The sequence below is a fragment of the Sebastes umbrosus genome, chromosome 9, assembly GCF_015220745.1.
Source record: "Sebastes umbrosus isolate fSebUmb1 chromosome 9, fSebUmb1.pri, whole genome shotgun sequence".
Classification (NCBI taxonomy): Eukaryota; Metazoa; Chordata; class Actinopteri; order Perciformes; family Sebastidae; genus Sebastes; species Sebastes umbrosus.
Window position 1 is genome coordinate 16,744,661 of NC_051277.1, and position 11,365 is coordinate 16,756,025.

General features: G+C 38.7%; 2 protein-coding genes across 2 annotated transcripts; one reads left to right on the plus strand and one right to left on the minus strand.

The window, feature by feature from the left end:
- Positions 1 to 1,450: 1,450 nt before the first annotated feature.
- Positions 1,451 to 5,254, minus strand: si:ch211-175m2.5 (uncharacterized protein LOC568697 homolog). Its single transcript, XM_037779251.1, has 5 exons — positions 5,065 to 5,254; positions 4,835 to 4,984; positions 4,229 to 4,328; positions 2,388 to 2,518; positions 1,451 to 1,862 (listed from the first exon to the last, which is right to left on the minus strand). Exons 1-5 carry the CDS (start codon positions 5,116 to 5,118, stop codon positions 1,584 to 1,586), a joined length of 714 nt encoding a protein of 237 aa, XP_037635179.1. The 5' UTR covers positions 5,119 to 5,254; the 3' UTR covers positions 1,451 to 1,583.
- Positions 5,255 to 6,508: 1,254 nt separating this feature from the next.
- On the plus strand, positions 6,509 to 11,353 carry polr2g (RNA polymerase II subunit G). Its single transcript, XM_037780229.1, has 8 exons — positions 6,509 to 6,776; positions 7,797 to 7,906; positions 8,430 to 8,589; positions 9,109 to 9,159; positions 9,266 to 9,331; positions 9,637 to 9,708; positions 9,881 to 9,914; positions 10,894 to 11,353. Exons 1-8 carry the CDS (start codon positions 6,765 to 6,767, stop codon positions 10,905 to 10,907), a joined length of 519 nt encoding a protein of 172 aa, XP_037636157.1. The 5' UTR covers positions 6,509 to 6,764; the 3' UTR covers positions 10,908 to 11,353.
- Positions 11,354 to 11,365: the final 12 nt, after the last annotated feature.

Below are 11,365 nucleotides of genomic sequence, written 5' to 3' on the forward strand. Positions count from 1 at the left end.
GACAATCTGCATACGTGCTCTCATTGCAACCCCGGTGTTTGTGACTCCGACATCACTCACACACCAAAGTAAATCTTCTGGTGACGCCTAGAGTCATGTTTGACTCGCATCACTGTAGATAATAGACAGCGCAGGGACGTCAGCGTTAAAAGTAGGTTGCCAGAAAAATAAACTTTGGGAGGGAATGTTGTGTATAGTGCACAGAAATTAGATCAGTGATTCATCCCATCTCCAGTGAAACACAATTACAGCTAAGATCAGCACCCATCATGTATGATCCTAATCCTAATAATAGCATGCATCCTTTTTCCTCTCTATAAGGGTGTGTTGTCTCTCACATGTGCAGCTCTTATGGGTATAAGATCACATTAATGTTTTAATTATGGCCTAGCAGTGTCAATTTAAGCATTTTCAATGTGTGCGAGGATGTGGTGCCATCTGTTGGTGAAACACAGCACTTCACCAATACTATGTGATATCTTCATTTTTACTGTCCTGCCAGCAGTGAACTGTGATACAGGTGATTTATTATGAATCAATTATTCACCAAAGAAAACTAAGAGGTAAAATCAGAAAAAAATAGGTGTCAAATCTTACACATTATCAAGAAAAATAGTTTATTTAGAAGAAAAGGGAAGGTTTAAAAGTTAGAACACAAGCTCACATTGCTGTGAACAACAATTTACGCTCTTCCTGGTAGTCACAGTAACAATGCATTGAGCAACACATCATAACACAGAGCTACTTTCAACTGGTGAACAAGGAAATGAAGAGCTGGCTTGAGATTCACGTGATTAATTTACTGGACAGCTAGCTTAAAACAAAAAACTTTTCCCCATCATATGGCGAGTGTCCAGTGGAAAACCTCAACCTCAAAATATCATGGTAAATAAGCAGACACAATGAGTACAGTTACACCCAATGACAAATTATATAGAATAAGACACCAACAAAATGTCAACACACACACACAGGAAGGTACAAACTCAGATGGTCTCTCTCATGCTTCTTTGGAATCAAAATGAGCACAATTTTTAAAGGCACATATACTTAAGGAGCTTAAAGGTCCCATATCGTTCTCATTTTCAAGTTCATACTTGTATTTTGTGTTTCTACTAGAACATGTTTACATGCTGTAATGTTTAAAAAACACTTTATTTTCCTCATACTGTCTGCTTGAATATACCTGTATTCACCCTGTCTGAAACGCTCCGTTTTAGTGCATTTCAACGGAATTTCAACGGAATTGTGTTGCTAGGCAACAGTTTGGGTCCATTCTGACTTCCTGTCAGCTGATGTTATTTACATAAAATGCAACAGGAAATAAACTGGGACACATTTAGAATGTGTACGTTTAAAACCGTGTAATGGTCTAAATATTGTAGATTTGTGACATCACAAATGGACAGAAACGGCTTGTTTCAAATGCACAATTTCTGAATACGGGCTGTGTGTATTTCTCAGTATATTGAGCGTTTTGATAGTTTAACAGTATTTATATAGCACTTAAACCTGCTTTATAATGTAAAAGACATGAAAATCTCACTTTTTACAATGTGGGACCTTTAACAAAATCCTCAATTTTACTTGCTCTTGTCCTTGCTCTTGTTCTTGGGTATACGGCCCATGTTATAAAATTCTAAGTTCGGCCTCATGTCGGTGAGGTGAGCGAGCCGGTTGGACATGGCAAAGAAAGCAGCGATGGCAGCGATGTCCCACGCATCCTCGCGGTCAAAGCCCACTTCCTCTAAAGACTGGAAATGCTGCTCTGTGATGGTCTCGCTGCGACACACGGCCATCGCAAAGTCCAGCATGGCGCGCTCCCGAGGCGACAGCTCTGCGTTCTCGTAGTTAACAACGACCTGCGGGAGAGTAGGGAAGAAGATAATTAGACAGAGTGGTCGGGAAATGTATGCGATTTAAATTAATATATAACTTTTTTTGTGAAGAAAGGAGGTTATATGCGCTTCAACCGTTTTACAAGGTAAAGTAAGCCTGTCCGGTGCTCACAGGATAAGGCAATCTTGTAACAGGAGAGACTTCAGAGACCAGGTCCAAAACACACTGGAGCACACAGGTTTAAGGCAACTTTATTAAAGACTAACATTTCGACGCCAACTGCATCTTCATAATTCATTAATTCATAAAAATTGAGTTAGCGTCAAAACGTTAGTCTTTAATAAAGTTGATTACCGTAAATCTGTGTGCTCCAGTGTGCTTTGGACCTGGTCTCTGAAGTCTCTCCTGTTACAAGATCACTTTTTTTGTATCACAAAAACATTGTTTTGATTAAAATGCCTAGTATAACTTATGTGACAACTACAGTAATTGTGTATTATAATAAGCAAAGCAGGGACGAGTAGTAAAAATCTATTTAAAGATTATACCTGATCGGAAAGAGTGGGTTTCTTGGAGTAGATGCGGTGCAATGCACTGTGGGATACCACACAGTAAAGACATTTGTTGTGAATACTGGTAGCCACTACAATCATCTCACGATCTGCCTTGGTCAACCCGCCTGGAAGACATTTGACATCGAATCAATGTGAAATCATGAAAAAACAAACACACATTCATATAACAAGAATAAAGTATAAAGTAGAGAGCTGACTGGCTGGTTTTAGTCAGCAAAGTTTTACAGATAAATGAGTAAACTTCCTCCTGGAACAGATCCATGATATTCAGGAAGTGACCACAAGACCAAAAAGCCAGACGGTGGTTATCCAATAACCACACACAGACTGCACAGTGGACACGGTTTGGCTTTGTGAAGTCAAATATTAGTTATCTGAAGTGGAGTGGGCCACTCTCAGGTTAGCTTCTGTTCCACATAGTGTCTTAATGTCTTCTTCTCATTAAGGGCTTTTTTTTATTATCATTCACTAAACATGATAATGGGGAGCTCTGTTCATATTCCGAGCCGCTGGTTCTTAATTGGTCTACCCTCAGGGTCCACATTTCTCCTGTCAGCAAGTCACAGTTCAGGCTAACTAAGCACCCATTCAGTTTTATTTCACATAATGGAAACAAAACAAAGTGCAATTGAGGTTTAAACCCCAATGAAATAAAAGGCACAGCAACTAAAAAATCCGACTAATGTGTTCTGCAGATCTCTTTGGTTTTATTATGGCCCTCTCGCTATGACAACGAGATCTCACTCTACCTGCCAACGGCGCTGCCAACTACATTTTTAAGACCCCATTGGTGACTTTATTTAAAATAAGAGCCATTGGGCACATCAAGAAGCTTTATGAGAAGACATTAACTTCTATTTAAATCAGTCTTCCCTGCTTGTTATGGCTGTCTGGGTGGACATCTACTGCATGTTTAGTGAGTGCAGAGCAGACACAGTCAGACTGAAAATTATACCCTTCTCACTTTCTTATGGTGACAACGCCGTAACTTCCCAAACTAGAGATGTAAAAATGTGAATTATGTGTGCAGAAGCCAAGTTGCCTGAAAGCTAAACCGATTCTGTGAGAGACATGATGCAATCTGCGTCATTGAATCTGTATGTCTGACCACCTTTCTACCCTTTATACTGGGTGCACACACCAAAACCCACAATGCCTGTTGAAAGTGTGAGTCTGTAACAAATGGGTGGTTTCCTCTCCACATAAATTGTTTCCGTACCTGATATACCAGTTTCTACCAGACTACATGCCACTGCTAGTTCATCAAGAAAGCTGACCAGACGAAGGTCTCTCCATGAATCACTGCTGATCCTAGTGTTGGCTTTTCCTGCCTCAACCTCCCGACCGCGGCCGGAGGAAACATGGGAGACACCGGCACCCGGTCGGAGACGATAACGTTTCTCGCTGCGGAGCCCCGTCACTTCACAAGACACGGGAAACCTCTGTTGGTCTGCAGGAGCTGCAGCATTTATTTCTGCACAAACGTCCACTGTACATTCACTAGATATTCTCAGAGCTAAACTAACTCTTCTGCAGTGTGGAGTGTGCGGAACACCAACCCGGATTGATTTATACGTGTAAGAAGTTACAAACTGTCCCTTTAAGTGGTGGATGATGTGTAGTCTGACCTTGTAGCCGGATGAGGGGTAAAGTGTAAATGATGCATTGGGCAGATACAGATACATCCATGGCCCAGAGGGGCATAAGGGTCCTGGAACAGGTTTCAGGAGCCCCACCTGCCTGGAATTTTGTATCACGGCCCCTGAGTAACATCATTTACTGGCACCACACATAGAAACATAACAAACACAAACCTGTCTCTTTGCTCATTAGTTCATTGTAGTAAGCGAAGAAGGCTCTGAACTCTGCTGGTCTGTGAGAGAGGGCTTTGAAGACATTGGGTAAAAAGCCTCCCTGTGAAGAAGGAAACGTTGAAGTTTAAGATAAGATAAGATAAGATAAGATAAGATAAGATAAGATAAGATAAGATATTCCATTATTAGTCCCGCAGTGGGGAAATGTGCAGTGTACAGCAGCAAAGGGGATAGTGCAAAAAACAAGATGCATCAGCTAACACAGTAAAAAAAGAGCTAAACAAAGTGTAACAAAATATGAACCATTTAAATAGAAGGAAGTATAAAAATAGGAACAGTATATACAGTATTGACAATAAACAGACTATTAACAAAAGTGCACAAGTGGAAAATGATATTGCACAGTGAGAATGAAATGAAAATCCACCTGAAAATATCAGGTTATTGTCAGTTTTTTGGTGTGTAAGTGTAAGTGGTCTACTGGGAGCAGTGCTGGTTGTGGTCTACTGGGAGCAGTGCTGGTTGTGGTCTACTGGGAGCAGTGCTGGTTGTGGAGTCTGAGGTAGAATAATAACACTCAATGTGAAAAGTCGTTTTGTTGTTTACCTTTGACTCCACTTCCTCCATCACCTCCACTATATCATGCGGGAGGTCTTTCTTGGGAGGAACCGGATACCGACTGATGTTCTCTGGTGGCGGATCGCTGGAGAAATGTCTGATCCTCCGAGACGAGACACATCCCGACCGGAGAGACGCCTGGACGGAGGACAGCAGAGTGTTTATACTGAAACAGCACTATATAGTAACGCATGGTTTAAAGGTATTCAACAACTTACCAGCTGTGTGGAAACATAGGGACGAAATAACTTGGAGACGAGCTTAGTCGCCATGTCAGTCACCTAAATCTTCTATTTACTGTTTGGTTGATGTTTCAGATGTTGACAGTCGAGTAGAGAACAACCAATCACAGAGTCGTGTTGAGACGCGCCCAGCTGTCTTCTTCTTTGAGGTTTATTGGCGCTTGGTAAACAACGATTTGGTGCATTACCGCCACTAGTTGGTCTGGAGTGTGGATCATTCTGGCTAATAATTACTATATCCAAAAAAAAAAGAAAAGAAAAAGAAAACAAACAAACTCATATTTTTCCAATCATGTTAATTTGTGTAAGATACTGAAATAATGTTCTATATCACTCATTTAGTGAGTTCTTTTGTCAAATATCTATTAAATCAAAGTGTACTTTAATCTCTTTGAGGCCTTGACTCAAATGCCTTCTTTCTTCCTCATATCGCTCACAATGCAATATGACAATATGATCTTGTTGGGTCTCTAAACTATGGTGTACGGTCTAAGACCTGCTCTCTATATATAAAGCGTCTTGAGATAACTTCTGTTGTGATTTGACGCTATATAAAAATAAATTGAATTGAATTGAATTGACATGCTCCACTGTTTCTTCTTGTCCACAATAATTACATCTACCTGTGTCATGTTTACTCATTTTAAATAGTGTGCTGTTTAGTCCAGTGTGTCCAAATCTAAGTCTTGATATGATTGTCTCATCTCTCCTGTTCCTTCCCACACACCTCATTTCTCCCACTTTCCTTTGAACTCTGTAAAACCACCGTCCTTTCCTTTTTTTTTTTCAACAGAAAAATTGCATTTTATAAAAAAAATCAATGCCACCAATATCATTAAATAAATATGCAGGGAAGGCATTCCAGATAATGTTGGGATTCTTCAAAAACTCAATAATCCACTTGACCTTATAAGTATAATTATAGCTTATTTTGTAAATTGTACATTTTTATTCTTATTTTATTCTACGTTTTTATCTATTCTTTTGTTATTATACTGTTTGTCTTGCACCAACAAAGCCAAATAAAATTTCTAGTGTATACCTCTTACACCTGGCAATAAACACCATTCTGATTCTGAAGTACTATTCAAGATATTAAAATCCCAAACCTCAAGGCCACCTTGGAGGGGGAGTAACTTGACAACATGATAACCCACAAAGTGCGAGAACTTGCAAAGAACTCTCGCGAGACTTGCTGCCCGACGACCTATCCTAACCGTGAAATGAATAATCTCGCGATAGTTGAACAAACTGTGGGGTACCATCTAGACGGATTCTGGTGCACCACTCCTCCCCGCCGCCAGGGGGCAGTGTGAAGGGGACTGGTGGAGTGTTGCTATGGTTGCCTGTATTTTATGCTGTTTACAAGTCAACAAGCCCCACAGATGGTTTAATTTAAGTTTAATATAAAACCCCTTTTAGTGCAGGTTTTCTACAGGCTTTCTGCCAGAGTATGTTGCTCTGGATTTATTACATAACCGTGTAAATGATGTAAATGGGACGTTACGCTCCTGCGAGACAGAACACAGGGCAACAAAAACAACTCTTCCCGTGACCCGGAAGTGATTCACTCACAAATACGCTTCATGGTTTTCATTCATAAAGTGAGAAACGCTTTGGATCATTTATCAAAACAAGAACATTGAGCTAGTACGAATTGAACATTTCAGCAAACAATGTTTTACCATGTAAGTATGTGTGTTTGAGCCGGCTAACAGCAGTGTGTGGGTGTTTTGTGTAACAATGTGTGCATATGAGCGGCTAGCAAAGCTTAATGTAACGTTAGCTATGCGTTACATGCTGTCCCATACTGTGTGAGCATTTAAGTAGTTTCATCTTTAAGTTTAAGCCACCTGGACTATTGCTCACCTGTATGGTCTTCTGCATTGAAACGTGTACTGTGGAAACTACAAACTGCCCAAAACAGAGCTGCAGGACTCGCCTTACACTGCTACATGAGAACCAACACAGACAGCATCTTAAACTGTCTGGTTACCAGTAGAGAGAAAAGACTCACCTTAAACACAGAGACATCCTTTAGTAACAGCATTTATTCTACGAAACCAGAGTTTTTATACAGTCAAATTACCAAATGCAGTCATTTATCGTGCCATCAATCTCTGGAATAGCTGCCCTCTTTACATCCGTCAGTCCTCTAACAAATCCTCATTCAAAGACCATCTAAGAATACATTACTTAAGCAGCTGATCCATAGTCCTGTGTTGGTCATGTATGGTTTTTCTTTTTGTTCCTTTTTCCCTGATGATGGGCTTTGAGGCTAAATAGTTGTGGAAGATTTTTATGAATGTGAAATTTATATATGTTTGGAAAATGTCAATGTTATAAGTGTAACACAGATATGATGTTGTATATAGTATGTATGTGATAAATGTAATGTACTTGATTTTGGACCCCAGGAAGATCAGCAAATGGGGATCCTTTTTAAATAAAATAAAATAAATAAATAAATGTTAGCTGAACAAAACTTCTCCTTGCTGCATTGATTAGCATTGTTGTTTTATATAGCCATGCAGAAATACCACCAGTTTTCTCTCTTCTTTGAGTAGGTACCATTAGATGCATAGAGGCAGTACCCACAGGATCACATTTATAACTTGAAACAGTAAAATATCTATAACATCATGCACACCACGCTATCAATGGAAACATTGTCATATAATGCACATATTTTTTTTGTGTGTTATCAGATTTCTTTGGAGCATGAAATCCTGCTACACCCGAGGTATTTTGGCCCCAACCTCCTCAACACCGTGAAGCAGAAGCTTTTCACAGAAGTGGAGGGTACCTGCACTGGCAAGTGAGTGGCTGCAAAGACTACATTGTTGGATAATTACATGCAAAAAACTTGTTGTTACAGAGGCTGTAATTTGACTGGAAATTCAGGTTTAGCCTGTCATTTCAACGGCATGTTGCATATGTTAGGTTGGAACAGATGTTACTAGGTAAAAGTGCAGTAAACTTCAAGCCTATGCAAAGATACGTGTGGATAAACTTTCAGGGGAAGAGGCAGAAATAAATAAATAAATGTGCATTTCCGTCTCCTCCAAAGGGGATAGACAATTTGATAACTTGTGTCATGATATGTGTAATAATTTTAAATACTTTAGTTTAGCTTAAGTCATTTTGGCATATGGAAAACAATGCTTAAAACTGTGTGTGTTAACATGGTGATTAAAAAAAAACAGATCAGGGCTGATATTTGTTATGCCCTTAAAGAAATCATGAGAGTATTAACATGCATAACAAAGTTACTAACTTTGCATTCATATTCCTGCATGTCACACATATAAGTCATTGATTTTTGTGTGTCCCTCCTTCAGGTATGGCTTCGTCATCGCAGTCACCACCATTGACAACATCGGGGCGGGTGTAATCCAGCCGGGGAGAGGATTTGTCCTCTACCCAGTCAAGTACAAGGCCATTGTGTTCCGCCCATTTAAAGGGGAGGTGGTTGACGCCGTGGTCACTCAGGTTAACAAGGTGAGGGACAATACAGTGCATGTTTACTGACCACTACTGACTGCAGATTTTTAATCAGGAACATTATCTTTCTATGATGATGTGAAATCTGACATATTAATTCTGACATATTGATACTATAATAAATCATCTTGACACGGCACTGCTCACTAACGTGTACATTTACTTCTGAAGAATCTGCAGTTATATAACTGGTTACTTTTATAGCCAAAACTCATGTTTACATATGCTTTCCAACTAAACATGTTGTTAGAAAGTAAAATGAGATGCTTTGTGATATAAATTGTATTAATTATAAAGATAACATTTGGCAAATATAATTGTAAATACCTGTATTTTTTTTTGTCTCGTGAAATTCTCTCTGCACATCTTTTAACTATATCACAGTAAATGTGCCTCCTGTGAAGATTTTATGCTTCTGTAGTGGTTGATTTGTTGAATATGAAATAATCAATAACTAATAATGGAAATTATTCTTTTGTGTCTTATCTAAATTATGTTTTTGTCTGCTTCTTGCAGGTCGGATTGTTCACAGAAATTGGTCCCATGTCTTGCTTCATCTCTCGCCATGTGAGTCAGCAGATTAAGATTTATAGTTGTTGACCGAATCGGTTGGCTTTAATACGCTTTTTGATTTATATTATCTTTATCTCACGAGAAACTTTGTTTTTTGCAGTCCATCCCTTCAGAAATGGAGTTTGACCCCAACTCCAATCCTCCTTGTTATAAGACAGTTGATGAGGTAAGAAAATTCATTATTTCTTGTTATCAATCAGAAAAGAAAAAAAAAATCAAATCACATTACACAAAAGTTTTAAATAAAATAAATGTTCACCAAATAATTTCCTTGCTTTACAAAATTAATAAATAAGCACCTAAAATCCAGGTAATTATAATAACACTGGTGTTAAAGAAGGTATTTTTCAGGAAACAAAAAGTATAACATCATAAATTCAGTATACAAAGTAGTTGCGGTGCTGCATACTGTTCTGCTCCTTTCATTTTACTGTTGCTGAGTCTTGGATGTATTCTTCTCTTCTTTTCAAGGACATTGTAATCCAGCAAGATGATGAGATCCGGCTAAAGATTGTGGGAACAAGAGTGGACAAGAATGACATCGTAAGTGTTTTCTTATCTTTTTTTTAGGACTGCACATTTCTCCTTGCTATTGGTAAAAATAACAAGAAAAGGTGTGTCACTATATATCTCAGATGTTACACAGTAGTTTATAGAAATTCCTTACTGTATGTTGATATATGAGAAGTTAACAAGCCTTTCATTTGTTTTTCAGTTTGCCATTGGCTCTCTCATGGATGATTATCTGGGTGAGTATTACACAGAATATTGTCATACAGGTGGTAGATCTGCTCGATGGCAGGGGCGGACTGGCCATCGGGAAGTTCAGCAACACTCCCTAAACAGCCGATCCAATACAGGATGAATGCAAGAGGATGCTCTTGATATAATAATTTGACGTCAGCAGCTGTTTGCACTTGTAAACATAATGTCACGATTATAGCAGTTGAATTGGATGTAGCCTACATTCAAGATAAAAACATAAGTAATATCAAGATGAAATGTCATTAAGGAATGCGGTTAGAACAGTGCCTTACGAGGCGTTCCACAAACGCAGAAAGGGCAGAAAGTTAGATCTTTTATAAGTCGTAGGTGCTGAAAACTCTTCTGCAAAGGATACACCAGTGTATCTAGCTTATAGCTCCTCCGGCAAGCCTCCTCGTTCCTCGAGATGCATTATAGGAGTTGGGACATCCTTTAAAGAGTGGTGCGATCAATTCCGGGTCACAAGCCAGAGGAGAGAGGAGACGAGGGGCACAAAATCGAGAAATCAGAAAGACCCCTAGGCTTGCCTGGCTAATCTTTATTCGCTTTAGTGCAGTGGTGATGTGCTTATGCAAAATTGAGGAGGCAGGTGTCCGCAAGACATCCCAAAGTGTCATGAGGGTTTTTAGCACCATCAAATTCTCTTTATACCACAAAAACTGTATTAGTGTTCAAATTACTGCCAAAAAATGGTCAGCATAAAATGCCTCTCCATCTAAAAAGTCCGGGTTAAATTTCTGTCCCAGTACGTCCCTGTTCGATTGATAAAATGCCTTGCATATATTTATTTTATGTCAAATAATTCTGCACAATTAGGAAAACATGGTATTGCTTCAATGTGGCTACTGTGGTTGAGGTGGAATCATTTTAGCTGTGCTGTGTATGACCTGAGTTATAAAAAATGTTTTATTTTCTGTTTTATGATTGATCGTTGAACTTTGCCTTCTGTTCTTTTATTTCCAGGTCTTGTGAGCTAAATTCGCCCCAGAGGGAGCACATTTCACATGGGACATTTTATGTAGTATGCTAGTTATTTTTGTTGTTGAAATTAATATTTTTGTACACCTATAATCTGACATCATTTTGATATAATGCTAAACATATTACATTTGTTTTTTTATTGGACCCAGTGTAAGATTAAAAGAAATCTCAGGAGAATGCTTGATAAATTTATAGTAAGATGACATACAATGCAGAAGCTTCAAGGAGAGGAAAACATGGACATTCTCACAATTGTTTGTGGTGCTGGAAGTAGATCCCCTCCAATATGTACTTTTTCAAAAATATGACTTATTTCTTTTTTAAAATACAATGCAGGAATATATTAATGTACTGTTTCTTTCATGTAGAATTCACAATTTCTATCAGTAAGCTCTATATATTTTTTTTTTTTTGTAAGTTGACTGTAATAAAATATTTGTTAATATCTCTGTAT